The 25,597-nt window shown below is 43.5% G+C and overlaps 1 protein-coding gene across 1 annotated transcript in view; it reads right to left on the bottom strand.

Moving 5' to 3' along the window:
• STAC (SH3 and cysteine rich domain) overlaps positions 1-11,356 on the bottom strand; it is a 111,163-nt gene extending 99,807 nt beyond the window's left edge. Inside the window, exon 1 of the mRNA XM_060247602.1 lies at positions 11,231-11,356. Coding sequence (XP_060103585.1) covers positions 11,231-11,341 — 111 coding nt within the window. The 5' untranslated portion in view covers positions 11,342-11,356. The remainder of the gene's footprint in view (positions 1-11,230) is intronic.
• Between the last annotated feature and the right edge of the window lie 14,241 nt (positions 11,357-25,597).

The following is a 25,597-nucleotide window of genomic DNA, read 5'->3' as shown; positions in this document are numbered from 1 at the left end:
CAACAAACAAGCCAGTGATCCACTGAGAAGGTAGAAAAACAATGCTATCTATTTCTTGATACAGCTGCCTGCAAACTGTCAGAATAAAACCTTTCAGCTATGTGACCCAGTCTTTACAGGAATTCACCAATTTTAATTGGCTTGGTTAGGATTAAAGAAGAAGACTGACAATGACAATTACTGTTTCCTTTGGTTATGAAAGAAAGCAGCACTGGCAACTTCAGCCCTTTATCATTATTCTTTTTACAGTGAGACTATGCACACAGCAGGAAGAGAAAACGTTTGCGTCAAACCTAGCCAATACATGCAAGTCGAATGAAATGTCATCTCACGCAAAAGAGGTTTTGTATGCTGCTCAGCTGTTTGAACTGAAAATGCTGCCAGTATCTGTACTTTGGTGGTCAAGAGGTCACTTCGTGGACTGAGCAAACTGCATTCAGACATCATGACAATCTACAATCAGTACTAAGAGTAACTGTCAAGCCAGGGACAAACTATGGTTTAGAGCCCTGGCTTGGTGCCTTCCAACAAAACAAAGGTTGCTGAGCCTTCTGCTTTCAGGTATAACAATATGTTATTGGATATCACCATAGTTTGGATCTTTGACTCTCAGAAGTTTATAGCCTCAAAATCTTCTTGGTCTCTAACATGTTACCAGACTTGAATCCAGCTATCTCAGACCAAAATCACATGTGCACTGTAAAACAGAAGAAGGGTGAAATATAGTTTTAAACCAGCGTTTTGGCATGGTTATAAACCAATGGAGATAAACCAATGCCGGAAACAAGGGCATTTATAAAGTGCATGTTTTTCTAGCATCAGAAAGCCAGCCAGCCTTTCTGTTTTTCACACAAGCGCATCACTAACAGAAGGGCTGGAGAGGCATGTGTGGATTTTGGCCTAAGGTTATGGTCAGCACTGTATAATTTTGCAATAGTGAAATCTATTTAGAAAATTTAAAAGTCACCTCGCCAAATTCCTTCTCGAGGCAGCTTACAAGTAAACAATAATGCAATAATAAGAACTATTATAAAAGTGCTTTTTTAAAGTTTGCAGACAAATCATAAAAGGGACACATTCTACAGGAGCTAAACTGTGAAAACTGGACAGCAAAAAGTATTTATTTCATTTCAGTGCACTATGAGCTGACATCTAAAAAAGTCAATTAAGACTAAAGGGAGAAATAAAAACTAAAAGTGATTTACAGAGCAATCCGATGCGTAGTTATTCCTGTCTAAGCCCATTGATTCCAAACAGCAACCAGTCTGATGATGCCTTTGGGAAATTCACAGGCATGAAGGCAATAACCTTCTCTTGTCTGGATTTTAGAGGACTTAGACTGGAGTGAGTTGTCAACCACATTTGTATTTCACTCTTCCAAGACACTCAGGGCAGTTGCATGTATATGGGATTATTCTTCCCCCTCCTCCCTACAACAACCCTCTGAGGCAGAGTAAACTGAGAAATTATGCCCGATCCAAGGTTTACCAGTGAACTTCACTGCAGAGGGATTTGACACCTGATCTCTACAATTCACTATTTCTACTGTATCACATATACATACTACAAAGAGCTCTTGTCTACTGTATCACACTGACTCAGCATCATATCCACATACAGGCAGCTAGCATTCTTTAAAAATTCTATTTCTGATGATGGTAAGGATATCAAACCCAGTCAAATGGTTCCTAACTGTCCAGTACAAATAATGGAAAATTTAGTAAGAAGGACAAAACTTTTTTTTAAGAATGCTGACCTGCTAGTCAACAGGCTACAGTAAAAAAAGGCAAAAGGAAGAGATATGAAATGACTTTTTGCTTCAAACAAGACTAAAAACAGGTGAATCATTCATAGACAAGGGAGCATCTTTTATGCTCTATGAACAGGTACATCAAGTTCAAAACAGGTTTGTATGTTAACATTATTTTCTCTCCCTCTGCTGTATAAGAAACTTCACTCACTCACATCTACTCACCATTTTGATGTGGAAATATGGAGAAGAGTTTGGAACTGTAGGCTATTTCAAATCCTCTTTGCTGTGTGTGTGTGTATTTGTGCGTATGAAAAGATTGTCGTCCCAATCCTTGGAACTGCAGCTTGTATGTTGAATGTTTATTCAGCAGAATGAAGAAGGAAACATTGTTTGAATGCCATTTCTTTGCCCTTGTAAAATATTCAATAGCCAGTAACCTATCCCTTGTCAGTAGGGAGACTCAGAGGGTATTAATTCCATTCTGTGGATGAAATCTCCATGCAACTCTATAGGCCAAACACACCATGACTTAAAGCCAATTAGCATCAATAGGGCTGCAAATTAGATAATGTCGTTCAAGACCGGGCCCTGATATCTCTATCTGAAATGTCGCTTAATTAGGATATTTTTACTGCCAAGCAAGCAGTAGATGATGTCTGTGCATAAGATGCACAGCAATTCGGGGAAACAGTTGGAAGAGCCATTGGCAATGCATTATATGGCTTCATCAAATTTCCATTACTTATCTGTTAAGCTTCTAAATCATCAGTGCTTCCTTACCCAAACTCCGTGGGTCAACCAGGATCAGCACCAGGATTTAGAGGCATGATAACCACTATTGCCTCTCCACCTGGTGTCACCCCCTTGTGCTAGGGTTCCCAACCTCCAAGTGGTACTATTATAACTAATCTCCTGGTGACAGAGATCAATTCACCTGGAGAAAATGGCCACTCTGGAAAGTGGACCCTATGGCATTATGCCCCATTGAAATACATCACTTCCCTAGCCCTGCCCTCCTCAGGTTCCACCCTCTAAAATCTCCAGCTATTTCCTAACCGAGAGCTGGCCACCCTACCTTGTGCTCAGCCATACAGACACACCTGGAGGCAAAGCTAAAAGGAATGGGGGGCAAAGGCTGCATCCACACACTGATGTGTATCGCCTTGGAACAATAATTCCCAACTGGATTTTCCAATTCAGGTAGTGAACAATTGCTACAGTACAGTACTCAGTGATGTACAAATGTCACTCACTGTACTCTGTTCCCTGCAGGTGCCTTTCCCTGCATGAGCTGGAAGATTGCCTGAGAGACCCACCGTGATCTCACACAGGCCTCCTAATCTTAGTGGAACCAGATGAATTATGTGTCTGGCTGGCTGAAGCTCCACAGGGTGACCCTGGACACATGTCCTGGTCCAGTGGGAAAGGAGTAGGTCAGGGGTGTCCAAACTGTGGCTCGGGAGCCACATGTGGCTCTTGAAGCTGCCACCACCCCATTGGCCATCTTGGAGAAGGCATTTGTCTCTTTAAATCACTTCCCCAAGTCAAGCCAGCTTGTGGTTTGGACAATGCATTTAAAGTTAAAGTTATTTTCTTTCCAGCTCTCTCCCATCTATTTGCCCTCCTTCCTTGTGGCTCTCAAACATCTGATGTTCATGTTTTGCAGCTCTTAAACATCCAACATTTATTCTTTGTGGCTCTTAGTTTAAGCAAGTTTGGCTGCCTCTGGAGTAGGTCAACCTGCTATTCTGACAGAGCTAAAGGCAACTGAACAGAAAACACTGCAGTTGATCCACTATGAAATAGCTCTGTACCTAACAATCCTACAGTTCTGACATGCTCCATAGGGTCTCCCAGCATCCTCTATTGTCAGTATCCTAATGCAGGATGTTGTTTCTTTTCCCCGCATGTGGCATGCCAAACTGGACCTTGGTTGACTGGTCACAGAAAATGAGGTTTCGGTGTGAATGTAACCTATAACATAAACAGTAAATCTAGAATGTACTTTTAAGGCAGAGAGCTCAAAATCTATTTATGGTGATGTACAGATCACACAAACATCCTTGAATGGAAGACACAAACAGACAGAAGTTTTAAAGCCCAGCTATTTAGAGCAAAAAGGACAAGATGTCAAACGAGCAAGTCAAAGCACCTTTTTGTTTTGTGCAAATATTGAGGTTAGCATAACATACTGTAATGTCAGCTAAACAACATTGCACAAAGAGCCGCATGTTGCAAAAGAAGGCTCGATAGACTCCGTTATGAGATGCATTAAAAGTTAGGAGCCAGAAGACCTGGTCAAAAAGTTAGATCTAGGAATACAGACAGAGGTATTTTTAAAGTCTGCTGGTTTTAAAGTCACTGAAGATTTTTATATCTCTGCATGAATAAAAACAAACCACAACAGACAGCACAATATAGATTTGTTTAGAAGCAAATACCTTCTTCTGTCCTCATGACCAATAATGAGCAGTGAGGGTACCTGTTAGGATTCTACAAAACTCTTAAATTGAACGCAGTGTCCTGTAACTGGGAATATATGGCTCATGTTAACCCAGATACAATTGCAAGGTTAAAATTATTTTTGGGATTCCATAGGTTACGCTTTCTAATTAAAGTCTAAAGAGCAGGAGCCGTAAAAGAGCAGTAGAAAAGTTTGAATTAGCTGTCTGTCCTTTCGGAAGGCATTTGCTGGTCAGTCCTGACCAAGAGAGAAAGAGTCGACAAGGCTTCCATAAACTGGAATCTGCCTTTTTACAAGAATATTAACGAACCTACAGGGTCTCCTTCCCATGGGAAACATACCGCAGCAGTAATAATCAGCCATCATAAAGCTCAGAAAAGGGCATGGTGATAAAACACAACCACCAGCCATCACTGAAGATCACTGTTACACTTCAAACAATAAATCTGCCACAACTAAAAACTTCTCTTGTGTAAAAGCATGTTAAAGAGATTGGCGTGATACAGCTCGAAAGGGTGATTAGTGTTATGCTTATATAAAAATATTGCTAATATAATAAATATAATAGCCTATAGGAAAAATCCAAGATTGATCCTGGTCTTGAGAATGAATTCTTAGATTTTGGCAGGGAGGGGGTTTGTAGAAAAAGCCCAGCAGGAATTCATTTGCCATACTTCTGATGCCAAGCCAGCCAGAACTGAGTTCCTGCTTTTAAAAAGCCCTTGATTTTTTTGGATACTAACTTGATGTCCCAACATGCCACTGCTATAAAACTAGATGTCCTTTTGCCATGCAGCAACAAAACAGGTAGCCTAGGGATGGATACTATGTCCAGCTAAGAGTTTTTGGAGGCAGGGCAAAACAATGTTAGAATTATAGAAATTGGGGAGATTGCTAGAAGATATTGGATTTATATCCCGCCCTCCACTCCGAAGAGTCTCAGAGCGGCTCACAATCTCCTTTGCCTTCCTCCCCCACAACAGACACCCTGTGAGGTGGGTGAGGCTGGAGAGGGCTCTCACAGCAGCTGCTCTTTCAAGGACAACCTCTGCCAGAGCTATGGCTGACCCAAGGCCATGCTAGCAGGTGCAAGTGGAGGAGTGGGGAATCAAACCCGGTTCTCCCAGATAAGAGTCCACACACTTAACCACTATACCAAACTGGCTCTCCACTGTTGCACCAGGTAGGGAAATATCTAGGGATTTGGGGGACAGAGCCTGAGGAGAGAGATCTCAGTGCCACAGACGGCACCTTCCAAAGTGGCCATTTTCTCTGAGTGAACTGATCTCTGCTGCCTCAAGATCTGTTGAAACACAGGGAGATCTTCAGCTACCACCTGGCGGTTGGCAGTCCTAGCTGCACTGCATGACATCACTTCTGGGTATGTGACTGGAAGCGACACTGGGCATCACTGTGATGTCAGCTTTGGCTGCACAATTTCTCCAACATCATGCAGCAGCAGGCAACAGAGGTGGGGGAATCTCCTGCTATAATGGGTGACCTGGTTCCTCCCCACCCCCTCAGCTGTCAATTTAATAGGCACCAGAATTATTCAAATTTATTCACAGCAGAAGCCAGCAAAAACAATACAGATAATAGGTACCTGTGGCAGGCTCTTCCCAGGTTTCCGCACAACACAGCTGTATAGGCTTTATAATCTATGATGAAGAGCAGCACAGCTCTGAGCCAACCATGCTAGCAGGGCAAGGCAGGGCAAAAAGACTTCTCGCAGGACCGTCTATGCAGAGTTACACTCTTCTAAGTCCATTAAAATTAGACAGCTTGGAAGGGTGGCTTTGGATGGCGCTATTAGTTAGGAAGGTAAAACCACCCAGCCATTCCATAGCTCGCGTCTGCTTGTTCCTGAATTAGACCTCACGCTGTTCTAATGGAGAGCTTTATGGGCTAGACATTAATAAATAACTGAATAATAAATAAAGCGGAAGCAGACTTGACATGGTATGAAATACCAATGAAAGGCCAGCCTAGCATCAGCCATTTTGAAGGATGTTCAAATCCAGCCCTTAACTTTTGAAGACTTATTCTTACATCCGTATGGGGAAAATGGAAACTGCTTAGGATGGCATTTTGGGGTCCTTTCTAATCTATTTAAAAGTGCATCACTGAGTGTTACTACAGGCAAGTGAGCTGATTTAAACAGAGTGCACACTTTGTCCCTACAGCGTTTCGTGCACCAGACAGCTTGGAGGAAGATGGCAAATGAACCAAGTTCCTATTGTGTATTACTGTAACTGGCTGTGCTTGTACATGACAAGTTCATCTAAGCTTCAAAAGCTAACAGAAAAAAGATGTTAATTGCCCCCAATACTTTAGCCTTACAGACCTGCTTCACCTTAGACAGAAGGACACATTTACTGATTAGTGCAAGCTGGGCTTTGGAAACCCTTATACCAAAATCAGTGGGAAATTCTCACTCATTGCAAGGGGGAGTTCAGGCTTCACTCTGAGCCAGCACTCTGGGTCTAGGGTTGCCAACCTCCAAGTGGGAGCTGGAGACTCTCACATTTACAACTGACCTCCAGGCTGCAGAGATCAGTTCCCCTGGAGAAAATGGGAGCTTTGGAAGAGACACTCTATGGCAGGGGTGGCCAGCGGTAGCTCTCCAGATGTTTTTTTGCCTACAACTCCCATCAGCCCCAGCCATTGGCCATGCTGACTGGGGCTGATGGGAGTTGTAGGCAAAAAAAACATCTTGAGAGCTACTGTTGGCCACCCCTGCTCTATGGCATCGCATTCCCATCCCCAAATTCTGCCCTCCTCAGGCTCTGCCCCCAAATATCCAGGGATTTCCCAACCCAGAGTTGGCAATAGTTTGTAGACTCAGATTCTCATAGCAAAGCGAGTTGTAACACTTCAAAGACTTCCATTTGGGAACTGCATATTCAACACAAGGGAATAAACTTGTGCGTGTATTCTTGTGACAATGAGTAAAGTTCAGCCTACATTTAAAGCTTGAGATATTCATGTAAGAGAATGAAGTGGTAGAATGGACTGCACCACTTCAAGCTGCAGGTGGAGAATCACATTTTGGAATGTTCCTCCAGTTTTTGTAAAAGAAAAAAATATTAAGCTAGCACAACTTCCAAACAGCTGGGATAGAACCTCTCCTAGCTGTGCTAATTTTCTATTTGGATGGACCTTTCTTTAAAAAAAACACAAAGGAGCATTCGAAAATGGAGTCCACCAGCTGAAATCTGAACTGGTGCATCCCATCACCATAACGTTCTACCTTCTCCTGCATGGGAAAACCAAGCCTTAGTTTTCTGTCAGCAGAGCGTTTGATTGCTCTTCCAAACCACACAAAGTTCCACCCGTATCTTCAATTGGTTTACTCCACGAAATTTGTTGATTGGATTAACTTAAAGCCAGTTTACACAAAGTGCACAGATTTACTCCAGCAATCCCCAAGTGAATCTGCTTAGAAGTGTATGCCACTAAAATCAGTTTTGCTGCCAAGAGAGGGCATTTAGGACTAAAGTGTAAATTGATTTGGGTCAACTTGGTAGCTTCTTTGCTGGAAAACGGAGCTCACTGGAATAAAACTTAACTTCCTTTCAATCCTAAACACTTATTCTTGGACAAAAGTCCAATGGAAATGCTTTCCAGATCAGCGTGTTTAGGATTACAGCCACAGCCAAAGGAGTTGTGTTGTGTGATGGCTTGTCTAAGTTAGTTCATAAACCCGTCAGATGTTCTGGCTTGACTGGAGACTGTGTACTTGTCCTGGTTTGCTTTCTCTCCTGCAGTGAAAGTCTGAAGTCAAGAGGCTCTGTTAAGAGTTTGGATTCCAGCAACAGACATCTGGCAAAATCTAGTTATAAATGATCTAGGATACAGCAAGAGGGAGACGAGAGTTATAAAAACATGTCCAGTTGCGACTGCCCATTAAACCATAATGCAAAAATAATTGCATAAATACAGGCCTGAAAAGTTAAATTGTTACAAATCACTTCAATCCCTACTCTAAATAAGTTTTACTAGGAAACAAGTCCCACTTGTTTCAAGACTTAACTTCTGAGGGAGGGGAAAGAAAGCTCAGTTTGTTCTGGACTCCTGCCCACCCTTCTGTTGCAAGCCAGAGAATAAGAAGGGAGCTGTAAGAACAGCTGGTGAGGGTGTTTCTGAGTATCAGTAATAAGGTGGCTGTCCATCTGGACTGCTCTGACTTTAAAAGCATGAGGGAAGCCTGGGAGAGGACCTACCTCAGTGATGAGGGGTGTTTTTTCTGTGAGGCCAACAAGTAGAAAAAGAATAACAAAAGCCAGCTATTTTCGCCCTGTAGTTAAACAGTAGGGAACCATAAAGACTGCTTGCCATCTTGGCTCCCTTCCTGCCTTTTGGCTTTAAGATGGAACCACAAAAAACCCCTACTGCATTAGTGCTGTACTATGAGAAGACAATACTCCACTACGGTAGCAGCCAATTCCTGTGGCAGGTAGAGAAAAGGGAGCGCAACAGTTGGTGGAGAGCCACACCCTGTTTACTACATATAAACTTGGCAAGTGTGGACAGCTGATGTATATCAATTATAGTACTGCTTGGCCATACTTTTTGCCAAAAGCAAACGGTGGTCATTGTTCAGCTGTAAATTATTAGAACAGATGTGAGTTGATGCATAGTATGACAATATCTTATTGGCATATGGGGTCAACTCAAGTTCTGGTTCAGCTACAAATCTGAAGGATACAATTTGCTGTCCCTAGAACTTGCTTTCAGGGAGTTAAGTTTCACCTCAAATTAGTAGACCCCGTTTGTCTTATTTACAAGTTGACAATTTCAAAACACAGATTTTTAAAATGCCAATTTGAAATCTGAGGGTAACTGCCCCCTCTCTGAGTTTTGGTTTTCAAGTGTAGTTTGAATATTGGTGTACTTAGCATGTCATACCAAAATAACTCATACTTCAGTATTTTTAGAAGGAAAAAGCACTGACAGAATTTATAAATGTGGCCTTATTTTGTATATAGAACTCTGGTACTTGATTTACTATGTTTGGATATATATATCCAAAAGTTTCCTGTACCTCTGAAGCTTAATGGAATGTTCTTTATGTCATTTGCCTCCACACCATGAAAAGCTTCAGGTGCCCATTTTCACACACCTCTATCAAAGGAACAGGAGGATGTATTTCTTGGTACCTGCTGGCAACCCTATTCAGAACTTAGAACTCAAATATTACAGTCTCAAAACAAAATTTCAACTGGCCAAATATGCATGTTTGGTGTACAGCCAATATGAGTGGTTAAGTGCGCGGACTCTTACCTGGGAGAACCAGGTTTGATTCCCCACTCCTCCACTTGCACCTGCTGAGATGGCCTTGGGTCAGCCATAGCTTTTATAGACGCTGTCCTTGAAAGGGCAGCTGCTGTAAAAGCACTCTCAGCCCCACCTACCTCACAGGGTGTTTGTTGTTGGGGGAGGGAAGGTAGAGGAGATTGTGACCACTCTGAGACTCTGAGATTTGGAGTATAGGGCGGGATATAAATCCTAAATCTTCTTTATGTTGGTTTCCACAGATAGAGGTGGAGAAACGGAATGATGATTTTTTTTCCACAAAACTTCACAATTTTAGAAAATGTTTTTCTCAAAATGTATCTCCATTATAATATTTTTGCTGTAAACAAAGCAGTTTTATCCTTTCTGTTCAAAAGTGCTCCTTAATTAGTATTCAAAGAGGAAATGTTTAGATTTGCGGAATTCAGGCTGTAATCCTACAATGAGTTATAACTTTACCACAGTATCTCCCAAAGACAAAAAAGAACATTTACATGAATAACTATAATCAAGTACCCCACAGTGTAAAACAACCACAGGAAAGCATAGTCCCTCTCTTGGGCAATGGGCCTATAGCATCATGGTAGTAATTCTACTTGTTTATATGACCTCATTCAAAGCTTGATCTTCCACCATGTTGGGTACCTTCTCTGACAGGCCTGTTAGAATCATTCTAATTTCACTCAAGGCTTGTCAGGTGGCTGCTATGCCTAGCCTTCCCACCCAACTAAAGTAAAAATCTTCTAGAGTAACTCTCTAAATCTTTTCTTTGTACACAGTGTTGTAGAATATGAACAATATACACCAAGTTTCCTCTTGCAAAGAATGTTGCAGTCCCCCCCACACACACTCACGCACCAAGGGCCTGGCATCCAGAGATGCCACAGAATTGTGTCAGAGACTTACATTAGTGATGTACGTTATGTGCAGGTCCGATTTCTGCAGGATCCTGAGGTAATATTTGCATCTGAGAGTTAACAGAGCTGGCTGAGGGGCCAGTTTGCTAGCAAACAAATAATTACAACTTGCTGTAGCTTAGCAGGTACCTCCTTCCCTGTACATCATGTCACAATTGAACAGAAGACCACCACTATTCTGTTAACTGGCTTTGTCTCCCATTAGGGGGATCTCTGTTCCTAAGGGGATGTAATCCACTGAGAAACTTTTCACCTTCTAAATCACTTAATCACAGGATATATAATACAGCATAACAATCGCCCCCCCCCATCAGTCAGAGATGTCAAAACCAGGCCAGAAAGAAGAGTTTGGGGGAATACCATCCGCCATGGGATCTTCCCTTAAAATAATTCCCCTGGTTACCTTGTGATATTGACTGATTAATCAGTTACACAGTAGACTTCATAGAAAGCCTTAAAAAAAAGCCCTTTGGCACAGTCTATTTAAACAGTGACCACAATATGACAAGTATAGGGCTACCTTCCAACATCTCTGTTGAGTATATTCCCCTTTTGCCAATTAAAAAACTTTCTCACTCAAGCATTCTAATCCGGGTTAGGGACCTTTCCAGGTTCTTAAAAAACTCGAGCCACCGAAGATGCACGGCCATCCGCTGTTTCCCCCACCTCTGCAGCCCCCAGCACCCGCCCCACCGAGAGAAAGACAGCAGCAAGACCAGCGTGCCTTCTTGCAAAGGGTTATAGCCTCTTCAGACAGACAAAAAAACCTCCCAGCTCCTCAAATGGCAACGGTTTCAGTACCTTGGATTCCTGGCTGGTGGTGGAGGCAGGCGAGGGGGGCTGATCGGGGTTCTCCCTGTCATTTTCCTTCTCCACGTTGACTTCAACCACCGCGTTGCTGGGAGGAATCATGTTGGCAGGAGGGACCTGTCGCGCCCCAGTCCCCCTCTCTCTCCTGGGCTTTGCTTTATTTCACGTGCTCCTGCTTCTCCATTCCTCCGGAGCGAGCGCACTCCTGCCCGCGGACTCAGTTGGACTCTATTCGCAAGTGTGGAATTTCCTCCCCGTTTTACCCTTCGACACACGCAGCCACCCCGCCTCCTCCCCGTTCCCTCCTCCTCCTCCCCCGCCTCTACTCCCGCCTCCTTCCCGGAGAGATTCTCTCGCAAGTTACTCTCGGCAGCGATCAGTAGCGGGGCTTGCTCGCTCTCTCTCCTCCGGGGTCCTTCCGCCCCCTCTCCGGGCTCCTTCCTTCCTCATCAGCCTGGCTGCTGCCTGCTGGTGCCGGAGAACAGACGTCGTGTCCCGCGGCTCCGAAGGGGAGTGAGCTGAAGCAGAAAGCCCGAGCGGAACACGTGGCGAACAGGCGAGGGAAGGGCGGCGCCAGAGCGTTCCGACGCCTGCTGCTCGAGCATGTGCTTCTGTAGTAGTGAAGGGCAGCGAGGGGCAGGCCGGCCCGGCGCTCGCTGCCCAGCTCCAGAGCCGTCGGGAGGCTGAAGAGGACAACCAGGCGGGCTGCTGTTGGGGCTCTCAAGTCCAGAGCCTGCTGGATTGGGGATCAGGGTTTGCGGAGGTTATTCTAAGGGGGGGGGGGGAGGGGGGGAAGCACCTTTTGTAGCTTTGATAGTGCGCTGGTTTGGTTGTGGGAAAGATGAATGTCTGTCACCCCCGCCCCCCCCCCCCGTTAATGTTCTTTTCTTAGCGTTGGTTTATGAAGTGTTTCAGGGCCTGTGCTTGTAGATTTAAGAGGAGGGAGGGGAGACAAGCTATACCTTTCTGTACTATAAAGGGAAAAACTTAGAAATCAGCTATAGGTTAATGGCTGCTCATAGCTTTCTGTTCTGGGCAGCCTTTCTTTGACATGAGGCTGAAGGTTGCTTCTTGACGTCATTGGCTTTGGCTAGCCAGGGCTGTCAGTTCTGAGTTGGGAAATACCTGGAGATCTGGGGGGAGGGGAGTGGAGCCTGAGGAGGGTGGGGAGAGGTATGGGGAGTGGAGGGACTCCAATGGGGTATATAATGCTAGAGAGTCCACCTTTCAAGCAGCCATTTTCTCCAGGTGAAGGGATCTCTGGAGATCAATTGTAATTGTGGGAGATCTCCAGCTCCTACCTGGAAGCTGGCAACCCTAGGCTAGGCCAGTCTCATCAGATCTCAGAAGCTAAGCAGGGTCAGCCCTGGTTAATCTTTGGACAGGAGACCACATGGGAATACCAGGGTCACTATGCAGAGGAAGACAATGGCAAACCACCTCTGATTGTCTTTTGCCTTGAAAACACTATGGTGTTGCCAGAAGTTGACTGAGACTTGACAGCACTTTTACACAGAGATTATTACAGCTTCATGCCTTCCCAGATACCCCTGAAACTTTTAAATACTTTTTCAACATTTGTTTTAGTGCATAGCACCTGTTTATAAAGTGTTTGATTAAAAATGATAGCTGGAGTAGTGTTACAGGACCCAGGAAACCCCTGGTTCAAATTTGACCACAGCCAGAAACTTGCAAGGCAAGCCACTAATTCTCTCCTCTCCCCCCCCCCCTTCCCCAATGCACATTGTTGTCAGGACTGAAATGTTCAGGGTTGCAACCTGAAGAGCGCCAGATTGTGAGACCCTAAGGTAATGACAGTGTGTCAGAATATTACCAGTATTTCATTAGAATTTTTGTTGTTGTTCAGTCGTGAAGTCACGTCTGACTCTTTGCGACCCCATGGACAAAGTCATGCCAGGCCCTCCTGTCTTCCATCATCCTCTGAAGTCTGCTCAAATTTGTGTTAGTCACATCAGTAATGCCGTCCAGCCATCTCATCTTTTGCCATCCCCTTCTTCTTTTGCCTTCTGTCTTTGCCAGCATCAGGATCTTCTCCAGTGAGTGCTCCCTTCTCATTTGGTGGCCAAAGTATTTCAGCTTCAGCATCTGACCTTCCAGGGAACAGTGAGGGTTGATTTCCCTTAGGACTGACTGATTTGATCTTACAGTCCAAGGGACTCTCAAGATTCATTAGACTACACCACCCATATAATATATTGAAGCTGCGCCCTGCAATTATGGCACCTCTCTTCCACAAATATTTTTGAAATGCCAAATAAAGTTCCCTGAAATAAAGAATAGGTGGCAGCCCCACAAGCACTGAGAAATGGGTACTCTTTATTGGGTCTAATAGCCAAAATGAACCAGCCTTCAATATGAGCAAGCCATTACTGTAGCCTATTTATGTCATTTCAGGAATAAGCCACATCTTTTCATGACTCCTGAGATTGTATGTATGGTCTGAGATAGGGGGTGTGCATTTGTACCAGGCCCAGAGGAAGATGCTCAGGCCATGGCTGTTGAAAGGATTACTGAGGTAATTATTCAATTGGGAGTAGCCTTGTTTGGATTTTTATAAACTGGTTAGTCTTTACAATGCCCCAGGACACTTTTAAAAAAAGTAATTTCAAGAAGATGAAGAAGATATTGGATTTATATCCCGCCTTCCACTCCGAAGAGTCTCAGAGCGGCTCACAATCTCCTTTACCTTCCTCCCCCACAACAGACACCCTGTGAGGTGGGTGGGGCTGAGAGGGCTCTCCCAGCAGCTGCCCTTTCAAGGACAGCCTCTGCCAGAGCTATGGCTGACCGAAGGCCATGCTAGCAGGTGCAAGTGGAGGAGTGGGGAATCAAACCCGGTTCTCCCAGATAAGAATCCGCACACTTAACCACTACACCAAACTGGCTCTCCGCAAGAAGAAGCTTCAAGAGGCTCTTTGACCACTGAGAAAGAACAGCATCCATTCAAATGCTACCTTATCTATTCTTTCATCCATCCAATTTGATCCATGCCCTGACCTGGGTGGCCCAGCCTAACTTGATTGTGTCATATCTCAGAAGCTAATCAGGTTCAGCCCTAGTTAGCACTTGGATGGGACACCACAAAAGAAGTCCAGGCAGAGGCAGGCAACAGCAAACCACATCTGTTCCTCTCTTGCTTTGAAAAAGCTACTGAGTCGCCATGAGACAGCTGCAATTCAATGGCACTTTCCACCACCAATCCTATTTGAATGTAAGTCTTGATGTGTTCAAGGTGACTCACTCCTCAGTAACAATTCAGAAGATTTCTGAGGACTGGGCTACAGGCTTGCAATACATTCCTAGGAATGTTTTCTCAAAAGTAAGATCACTTGTGTTCACTAGGGCTTTGTCCCAGGTAAGATTTCCTAGGACTGCAGCCAAGACCCAGGAAGCCACAAGCACGTTCTACTTAAGCACCTGATTTATTTCCCCACTCCACATGCACCTGCTGAGTGACCTTGGGTCAGTCACAGTTCTTGAAAGAGCTGTCTCAGCCCCACCTACCACACAGGGCGTCCGTTGTGGGAAGAGAAAGGAAAAGGAGATTGTAAGCCATTCTGAGACTCCCAAGTGAAGGGCAGGGTATAAATCCAATCTCTTCTTCATTTTAAGTATTGTTTTCAGAATGTGTCTCCCAAGTCCTCGACTGCCTTCCTATAGTTTCTCAAGATAAAAATGCATTTTGGATTAGGTAAGATAGCCATTCAAAGATAGTGTGAGACCAATAGTGTGAGACCAAAGATAGTGTGAGACCCTCAAATGTTGCTGGCAGTTTGCCTTCACACAGATTTTCCTTCTAATTTCTCAACTGCCTCATGAACATAAGAGAGTTCGAGGACATTGGGTTGAAAGGCTAACACACGGGAGAAAAATCAGGAGAGTATATATTTCTGAATCTGGCCTCAGATCACATTTGAGAAGGCAGGCTAGACTGACATCAGTTTGACCAAGGCTTCCCAAGTGTCATAGCTGAGTGCAGTATAGAATCTCAATGCCATTTTAAGAAGACCTTCCTGGGAGAAAGCTCCATCGAATACATCTGAATAGGATCCTGTTTAAAATTACTGGCTCTCTGACCCATAAGAGTCCTTCCAGTGTTGTGATTTATAGTTCTTTGTTCAGGTACAGTTCTTTAGCCAGCAGTTATCCTATTTTTCTGTTTGGTCCTTTCAAAAAACAATAGTTAACATCCCTGCTGGAGTGTGGAAACTATAATTGGCTTCTAACACAATGGCGTGCTGGCCAGATTAGGTTATGTTATGGTTATTGTTTCATGAAATGACTCATTAAGGCTGAAAAACTGGTTATTTGCTGTCCTGGTGGTGACACCACTTGGCACAACTCAGTGCCAAGATGCACACCTGCTTGTCCTGCATTAGTGTTTGTTCTGGCAAAACAAGAACAAAAAACAGGACAAGAGAGTTAAGACTGTTTGCACAAGACAAAGATGGAAGATCTGAAGCCTGCCACAAATGATCATGTTCATTACTAAGGATGGGCACTAACTGGTTCACTAACTAAAGTTTTGTGGTTTGCACACTGAAATTCTGTGGCTGATGGTTTGCAAACTGGTTTGTGGTTTGCAAACAAATTCATGGCAGGTCAACTAGCATGAACTTTCCACGAAGTTTCCAGTTTTTCATGGTGGATCATGAATGGTTACATTTCCAAACAGACTGTCTCCACTCTATCTAAATGCTTACCAGACTTCAAAGCAATGGGGAGCAGAACATGGAGGGCATGTAAAGGAGCGTCCTGGGGAGGTCCCTTGTGACTTTAGTGTCTTTAGCTTGCACAGGGTCCATTCTATACACTCCTGAACCTCTTGAACCTACATCCGTCATTTCCCCAGAAAGCACTTTCCTGTGGGCACCTGCTTTGGGGAGCCATAATGTGGACTCTGTAAATCCAATCCTTACCAGACTTGGAGGTGAGATAGATTAGAGTAATCTAGAGATCCCCTACAAGTTTGAGGTCTCTAGAACACTGGGGGGCATTCTACTGCATCATGAACTTCACAAACAACTGGGTCATTTGACAGCTAAAAGTTCATGAGGGTTTGTGGTCAGTGAATTGGGCACACCATGAACCAAACCAAAGCACATTTTCTCAGTTCATGCCCATCCCTACTAATTCCCTTTTATGTAATGGTGGCATTGATGCTCACATAAACTTTTTCACATTGAATAAAGTTGCAAACCAATGTCACCAGTTACCAGGGGTCACTGACTGTAAAACAAAATGTTGTTAGCTGCCCTGAGCCTGCCTAGGCGGGGAGGGCGGGATACAAATAAAATTTAATAATAATAAAAAAAACATCCTTAGACTCCATAGGGCAATACCTATTTCTCTTGTTCTGGCACTGGCACACAGTGCAGACTGCACTGATGTACATGTTGAGTGAAGGCATAGGGCTGTGTCTGCTTGTTGAATAGTATTGCAAACATTCACAACTGAATTTTCCTGGTGTGAATAAGACCGGTTGCAAATTATTGCTGTCACACAATGATAGAGCGATGTTGTGATCTGTGGATGCAGTACAGGACAGTGTTCCTAAGTACATGACAAAATCAGCCTCCTAGCCGACAACATACAAGGAGAAAGTAGGCCCTAAATAAATTTTCAGAACAGTTTTCAAAGAACAGTTTACTTCATTTTCTAGTTTGTTTTTAATAATTTAAAAAAGGTCCTACTCTGTCAGTAGGATAACTCCTTTACTGTTCAAAACCAGATCTTTTGGCCTATCCAAGAAAGATAAGCTTGGCCTATGTTCAGATTCAGAACCTATGAAACTGAAGGTGCTTAGAAATGTTTGATTATTGCTCAGTTTATGATAACATAATTGTTAACTGAGCTTGTTTTGCTATGTAAATTGTTAAAACGATTCAAAAACCAGAACACGTGTGGTTTATAATGAGACAGAAGCCAGGGTAAAACACAGCATGCCATCAAAGTGCCTGTTTGAGCTGTCAGATTTTGTGATTAAAGAAAAAGCTATTCATTTTTAAATGGAGCATCCCCCAAAGAAATCACTATTGGATGATAAATATGGCACCCAATGGATTTCTCAACAAGCAGCATGGGACAGAATTGCACGATAGCCTCCTTTGGCCTGTATCAGCTGACGCTGTTACTGACTTCAAGAAGTGCATTTACTGATTCAGACAACTTGGAGATAGGATAAGCTTCTCAGATCTTATTCTGCAGGAGGCTATGAGACCCCTTAGTGCAAAAGAACTTCAGCAGCACATTATAAGTCATCACTGGGCTGTCTGTTCTTCTCTTTTGGTTGTAGCTTGAATGGAGGTGCGGTAGGGTCAACAGGACTGCACTCCTCCTGTCTTTTTCAGCCAAAGAGCAATCATCAAGGCAGCTTCCACCCCCAAACCAAGCCTAGAACCAGACTGAAATGTGTCCAGATAAGTTGTATCATGCAAGTAAGACTGGAGTTGTCTAGCTGCCCTGTATTTGAGTTCCTTGACCAAGAAGGAATATTTGCTTCCAGGTGATAATAATTAAGGTCCTTTTGGTTCTAGGAAGACTTCTTTTTCCTGAAGGGACTTGACAACTACCGTATTTTTCGCTCCATAAGACGCACCTGAGCATAAGACGCACCTAGTTTTTAGAGCCGTTTGTGTGAATTTAGAGGCATTTGTGTGAATTTTTTGCAGTATTCGCTCCTTAAGACGCACACACTTTTCCCTCCACTTTTTTTGGGGGGAAAAGTGAGTCTTATGGTGCAAAAAATACTGTATTTCCTTCAAGTCTAACTTTAATTAGAACAACCCTTGTTGACAGTTACTAGAAATCCAACTAGATGTGCTGGAACCATGTGTTCATGGATAAAACAAGACTGGGGGTGGGGAGTTCTATATTTTTTTTTTCAGGAAGTGGAGCTGATGGGTAAGGGAACACTATCATATTCACTCCCCCTATATTGTTGTGTTCTCTGTCTTGCAGTGCAATCCAAAATGGAGTTACATTGTCTAAGCCCACTGCCATTAATGAACTCCGAAGGATGTAACTGCTTAGGTTGGCACTGTTGGATCATTTTTTTCCTTCCAGTACATCTTTGGTATCAAGCTGGACTCAGAGGGAAATGGTTCAGCAATGAGGGACAGTAACATAAGGGCAGGAGGGTACAGGTTTAACTCCCCTTATCTTTGTACACACAGCCTCATCTTTAGACATGAGCAGGAAGACTCATTGAGTCTTCCATCACATTCAGTTTGACTCAGGATTCTGATCCATACCAGCTAGGCACAAATAATTTTCTGTTATTTGTATTGAGGTTTTACCAGGCAATCCAACATTTATATTGAGGCTGTACCAGGTAATGCAGCATTTTAGTATTTAAGAAGATATGCAGTCTCAGCCTATACATGTTCATTTACAACCAAGTTCAGAAGACTTGCTGGATCCATCCAGTGGTCCTTCTAGTCCAGCATCCTGTTTTACTGCCTGATCTTCTTGGAAGAGTCGTGTGAATTAATTTCCCAAAGTTTATAAACAGGGAATGGAAGACAATGCCTTCCTCCAATGTTGCCTCTAGCAATTCATATTCAGAGGTACACTGTTTCTGAATATGGAGGCTCTATTCATAGTCATGACTAATAAGTCATTGACAGATAGTTCCTCAGTGAGTTGAATCATAGAATCATAGAGATGGAAGGGACCTCCAGGGTCTTCTAGTCCAACCCCTTGCACAATGCAGGAAATTCACACATACCTCCCCTCCACACATCCCCAGTGACCCCTGCTCCATGCCTAGAAGATGGCAAAAAACTTCTAGCCTGGAGAAAATTGCTTCCTGACTCCAAAGCATTTCCTTGGGTGTGTAAGAAGGGGCCATGAGAACTAAGCACTGATACAAGCCTTCCTGCCCTCCTTCTTGTGATTTGCCTAAATTCACAGGATCAGCATTACTGTCAGATGGCTTCTAGCCTCTGTTTAAAAACCTCCAAAGTAGGAGACCACACTATCTCCTGAGGAAGCCTGTTCCACTGAGGAACCACTAACCATCAGAAAGGTCTCCCTAATGTTTAGCTGAAAACTCTTTTGATTTCATTTCAACTTGTTGGGTCTGGTCCAACCTTCTGGGGTAACAGAAAACAACTTGCCATCCTTTATATGACAGCGCTTCAAGTACTTGAAGATGGTTATCATATCACCTCTCAGTCATCTCCTTTCCAGGCTAAACATACCAAGCTCCTTCAACTTTTTCTCATAAGACTTGGTCTCCAGACACCTCACAATATTCATTGCCATCCTCTGGACATTTTCCAGCTTGTCTATATCCTTCTTAAATTGTGGTGCCTGAAATGGAATTCTAGGTGAGGTATGACCGGAGCAGAGTAAAGCAATACCATGATCCAGACACTATACTTCTGTTGGTGCAGCCCAAAATTGCATTTGCTATTTTAGCTACCACATCACATCACATCACATCGTTGACTCATGTTCAGTGTATGGTCTACTAAGACACCTAGATCTTTTTCACACATACTACTGCCCATACAAATCTCCCCCATTCTATAATTATGCATTTGATTTTTTGTGCCTAACTGCAGAACTATACATTTTATTTGTTGTAGCCCCGCTTTCCAGCCTGTCATGATCATCCTGTATCCTGACTCTGTCGTCTACTTTATTTGCTTTATTGTTGTTCAGTATTTGCAACCCCTCCCAATTTAGTATCATCTGCAAATTTAATAAGCATTTCCTCTATTCCTTCATCCAAATCATTTATGAAGATGTTGAACAAAACAGGTCCCTGGACAGATCCTTGAGGCACTCCACTTGTCACTCCTCTCCAAGAGAATGAGGAACCATTAAAGAGCATCAGAGTGCAGTCGTAAATGTACACAACAACATGTGATCCCTGCTTTAAAAAGTGTTTATAATGTATGTAAAACCAAATGCAGTCCTGGTGAGATGCACAAAACATTTTTAAACAGCCTGGATTCTTGCAGTTGTAGTGGAGTTAAAAACATATAAACATAATGCGTCTTGCTAGATGCCCAAAGAAATGATGACAAAGCAGTTTCTCTGATGTACTCCTTTTGCCTGAGCTTCCTCTGAGCCATGGTTTCCGCTCCACAATCTCTGTTTAATGTTTACTCTCCCCCGGGCACATATGAGCAGCAGTCAAGGAGATGGGCATATATAGAGTGCCTTCCTCCTGAGTAACCACCACAGCCTGTGTGAGGTCATGAGTGTGTGTGGGGGGGGGGGGGAGGGGGGGGGAAGAATGCGATTCAGAATATATGGTTTATGTGCAGATTGGATCCCTGGCTTTTAATTTCTATTTTTGCCCTGCGACTGGATGTGGCTGCAGTTTTGAAATGAAACGCAGTCATCAGGTGCCTAGGTATCTCACAGAGGCGTATGTGTTCCGCTCTCTGCCCACCAGATTATGAATGTGCTCAAAATCGTTGTTCGCATGCTAATTTTAGTCACAGCCAAATACCGCTCAAGCGTAATTTGCTTTGGCTTTTACTCAGAAATATGTCATTTCTCTGCCTCGTTGGATGGCTGCTTTTCTTGCTCGCAGATATGGACTTTCCACTCTTCATTGTTTTCAATGGGATTTATTTATTTGCTTCATTTATAACAAGCCAAGGCCCTCAAGGAGCTTCCCTTGTTCTTTGCTTGCTGCCTTCGGTTTACCCTCAGGACAGCCTTGTTAGTAGGGTTGCCAACCTCCAGGTGGTGGCTGGCAACCTTAAGAACATAAGAGAAGCCATGTTGGATCAGGCCAACGGCCCATCAAGTCCAACACTCTGTGTCACACAGTGGCAAAAAATTTTATATACACACATACACTGTGGCTAATAGCTACTGATGGACCTGTGCTCCATATTTTTATCTAAACCCCTCTTGAAGGTGGCTATACTTGTGGCCACCACCACCTCCTGTGGCAGTGAATTCCACATGTTAATCACCCTTTGGGTGAAGAAGTACTTCCTTTTATCCGTTTTAACCTTTCTGCTCAGCAATTTCATCGAATGCCCACGAGTTCTTGTATTGTGAGAAAGGGAGAAAAGTACTTCTTTCTCTACTTTCTCCATCCCATGCATTATCTTGTAAACCTCTATCATGTCACCCCGCAGTCGACGTTTCTCCAAGCTAAAGAGTCCCAAGCGTTACAACCTTTCTTCATAGGGAAAGTGCTCCAGCCCTTTAATCATTCTAGTTGTCCTTCTCTGGACTTTCTCCAATGCTATAATATCCTTTTTGAGGTGCGGCGACCAGAACTGCACACAGTACTCCAAATGAGACCGCACCATCAATTTATACAGGGGCATTATGATACTGGCTGATTTGTTTTCAATTCCCTTCCTAATAATTCCCAGCATGGCGTTGGCCTTTTTTATTGCAGACGCACACTGTCTTGACATTTTCAGTGAGTTATCTACCACGACCCCAAGATCTCTCTCTTGGTCAGTCTCTGCCAGTTCACACCCCATCAACTTGTATTTGTAGCTGGGATTCTTGGCCCCAATGTGCATTACTTTGCACTTGGCCACATTGAACTGCATCTGCCACGTTGACGCCCACTCACCCAGCCTCAACAGATCCCTTTGGAGTTCCTCACAATCCTCTCTGGTTCTCACCACCCTGAACAATTTAGTGTCATCCGCAAACTTGGCCACTTCACTGCTCACTCCCAACTCTAAATCATTTATGAACAAGTTAAAGAGCATGGGACCCAGTACCGAGCCCTGCGGCACCCCACTGCTTACCGTCCTCCACTGCGAAGACTGCCCATTGTAATCCCTTCTGGGATTACAACTGATCTCCAGGCGGCAGGGATCAGTTCACCTGGAGAAAATGGCTGCTTTGGAAGGTGGACTCTATATGGCACTGAAGTCCCTCCTCTCCCCAAATCCCACCCTCCTCAGGCTCCACTGCCAAAATCTCCAAGTAGTTCCCAACCCAGAGCTGGCAGCCCTGTTTGTTAAGCGAAGAACTGTGACTGGCTCAAGGTCACCCAGCAAGCTTCAATGGGACGGTGGGGATTCGAATGTAGGTTTCTCAGATCCTAGTCCAACACTCTAACAACTACACTGGCTCATACCTGTCCCTGCCAATGTCCTGACCCTCTTCTTCATATTCTATTACTTAAAAAAAATTATGGATCTGCTTGCTTATTGTGCAAGATTACAGGGCCAAATACTTCAACAGGGAAGGCAGGGAGAGGTGAGTTTACCTGATCAGATTTGGCGGTCTTGTGCTTTTTAGTTTAGTCAGATTACGACCTAATAAGAGGGAAGGGGTGGGGGAAGAAGACATTTACAGTTTTGTAGTCGTCATTTCCAGGATAAGTGTCAACTAACTGACAGTACAATCAAGGCTGGTGGATGAGTAATTGAGAAAACGGGAGGAATACAGCATTGTGAAGGCTCTTTAAAAAAAAGAAAGAAAAAAGACAAGCCCACAGAATGGTACACTACAGCCACACATTTGTGAGACACCACATGTATAATATTAAAATATGAACTTGGCTACCCAATATTAAAACTATGAAGTGGTGTTTGCAAATGTGTTTAGTGTTATGGTCCAGGGAAGGTTCCAGTTTTTTTCTGACAGGGATCTATGAAGGAATACATGTGTTTTCTTTGCTTCCTGTTCTTTTTCATGGTCAGGAAGATTACTTCTGTCCTTTTTTCTTTGGAAAACCTCACATGTTTGCAGGTTTCTTTGTTGGCATTGCACATCACGAGAGGGAAATCTGGAAGGAGAAGACAAAACCCCTTCCCCCTGTTGCTTTCTCTTCTTGCTGTGTATCTTCCTGACAAAAGTGTTTTTTTTAGATTGCCTGTGTGTGCATGTGAAATGTCATCGTTGCTTCCAATTTATAGCTATCCTTTGAACTAACGTTCTCCAAAATGTCTTATCGGTAACAGCCTTGCTCAGGTCTTGCAAACTAAGGGCCATGACTGAGTCAGTCCATCTTATGTTTGGTTTTCCTGCTGCCTTCAGCTTTTCCAACTGAGAGCCAGTTTGGTGTAGTGGTTAAGTGTGCAGACTCTTATCTGGGAGAACTGGGTTTGATTCCCCACTCCTCCACTTACAGCTGCTGGAATGGCCTTGGGTTAACAATAGCTATCGCAGGAGTTGTCCTTTAAAGGGCAGCTGCTGTGAGAGCCCTCTCAGCCCCACCCACCTCACAGGGTGTCTGTTGTGGGGAAAGTAGATATAGGAGATTGTAAGCCACTCTGAGTCTCTGATTCGGAGAGAAGGGCCGGGTATAAATCTGCAGTCGTCTTCTTCCTAGCATTATTGTCTTTTTGCAGTGACTCTTGTCTTTTCATAATGTGACCAAAGTATGATAGCCTCGGTTTGGTTATTTCAGCTTCTAGGGAGAATTTGATTTGATCTTGGTGGTCAGCGGTATTCATAAAAATCTCCTCCAACACCACATTTCAAATGAGTCAACTTTCTTCCTGTCAACTTTCTTCATTGTCCAAGTTTCACACCCAGACATAGTAATGGGGAATGGCAGCCAAGATCCTGCAAGGTAGTTTCATGAGATTTTGCCAGTTTTTAACTTCTGGGATTCTGAAAACCTAGGAGTTACTTTAGATTTGCAGAAGGCTATACCTGAGCCATCCCCCCTGTGGAGATATGTATGCAACTGGTGCTAAAAACAGGCACCGATTTTAATGGCAACATTTCTCTGAAATGCAATTAGTATGGTTGAAGAAAAAAAGGAAGACCACAGTTTCATCCCAGGTGGGAAACCTGAATCAACCCAGTGTGGCTCATGAAATCTGGCCATCTCTCTCCTTTTTTACTAGAAAGGTATCATCTTTCTAAAAACTTTATACTCAAAGGGAACTTATTAAAGGTAATTCATATGGTTAAATAAAAGGGAGGCAAGGAAGGATGTTCCATTAAGATAAGATTTCATCTTCATCTTCCTACTTGGCATGTTGTTGGTCTTCAGAGCCACTCATCTCTAAAAGCAGCCAAATGGATATTATAGAAAAACCCAAGAATATTCAGGGTGGCAAAGTCACCAAGATGGGATGCCTCTGGGCAAAAGAATTGCTACAAGAACACCAAGATACATTTTACAAAATTTGAGGTTATTAGCAACTTAAAAGATCAACAGAATCTCCTGGGGTATTTTCCAGACTCAAAGCTCACTTCATGAAAGTTTATACTCTGGAATATTTTGCTGGTCTTTCAGGGGCTACTGGGTTGGAATTTTGTTCTGCTACAGACTAACCCAGCCACCCACCCAAAGTGATCTTGATAGTTTTTATCCACCTTTAGGCTTGGTCATTTGCACTGGGCTTGACTGTGCCTACTTGAATCTTTTTTTGTCCATCCCCACCCCACCCTCTGATGAGAAACTAAGAAGGAAACACTGCAGGAGGAAAACCCATTGCCCCTTGTGTTCTTTATCTGGAAAGCGTACAGGGGCCACCTGCAAACTGCAATTAGGGATGCGTCCAAAATTCCTCCTCCTCCTCCCCCCCCCCCATTTAATTGACAACTCTTTATCTGTCCTTGGGCATATAAAGATTATTGAAATTGACCAGTACTGAGGGTGAAAGTGATACGATGCTTTAGTTGGTTTATTTTCTGCCTATAGGTCAAGAATGAAAACAATGGGGTTGGCCTAGTCACTTGGGAGACATCTGCAATCCTAAACAAATTACTCCTAAATATATGCCCAGCATTGGTTTCACGTCTTAATTAGTTTCAAGACTGCCTATTTGGTTTCACACTAATGGTCATATATTGATATCCCTTGGTTCTAGCATTTGCTGCTCATACAAGCTCTGAAGATCTTTGAAAGAATTTAACGTACTTTTCTCATGTTTTTTAAAAAGATCATTGTTTCTCTGAAGTTCAGAATCTGAACACAATAGCTGAAACCAAGATCTTTTTTTAATGGCTTTCAGATGAGCATTACGATACAGATGGGGATACACATCTTACCAAGAAGAAAATAATTCATGCAAAAGATTGAAAGGAACAGAAAGCTGTACCAAGAACAAACTGTGCATGCACCGATTCCAATATTAATTATAGAAATTCTCTGTAAACAATGAGAAGGCAGACAGAATGGAATGGGCACAACCAGTCCGTGGAAGATGGATGGAAAGGAATGGGACAATCTATCCAGCTCTAGTTTCGGCTAGGAACCGTGGCCATTTTAAAGTGATACTGGTGATCTTTTAATAGGAACTTTTTCTTACTTGCAACACTGGCTTTTACTATGAGTTGGATGCTGTCAGGGCTTTTTTTTGGGGGGGGGGCAGAGCCCACAGGAGTGGAGCTCCACCTGGGCTGGCCAGAGCTCTGGTTGTCCTGACCTGC

The sequence above is a fragment of the Heteronotia binoei genome, chromosome 10 (assembly GCF_032191835.1).
Source record: "Heteronotia binoei isolate CCM8104 ecotype False Entrance Well chromosome 10, APGP_CSIRO_Hbin_v1, whole genome shotgun sequence".
NCBI classification, from domain to species: domain Eukaryota; kingdom Metazoa; phylum Chordata; class Lepidosauria; order Squamata; family Gekkonidae; genus Heteronotia; species Heteronotia binoei.
The sequence above is the reverse complement of the archived record's forward strand: the minus strand, read 5'-3'. Positions and strand labels throughout refer to the sequence as shown.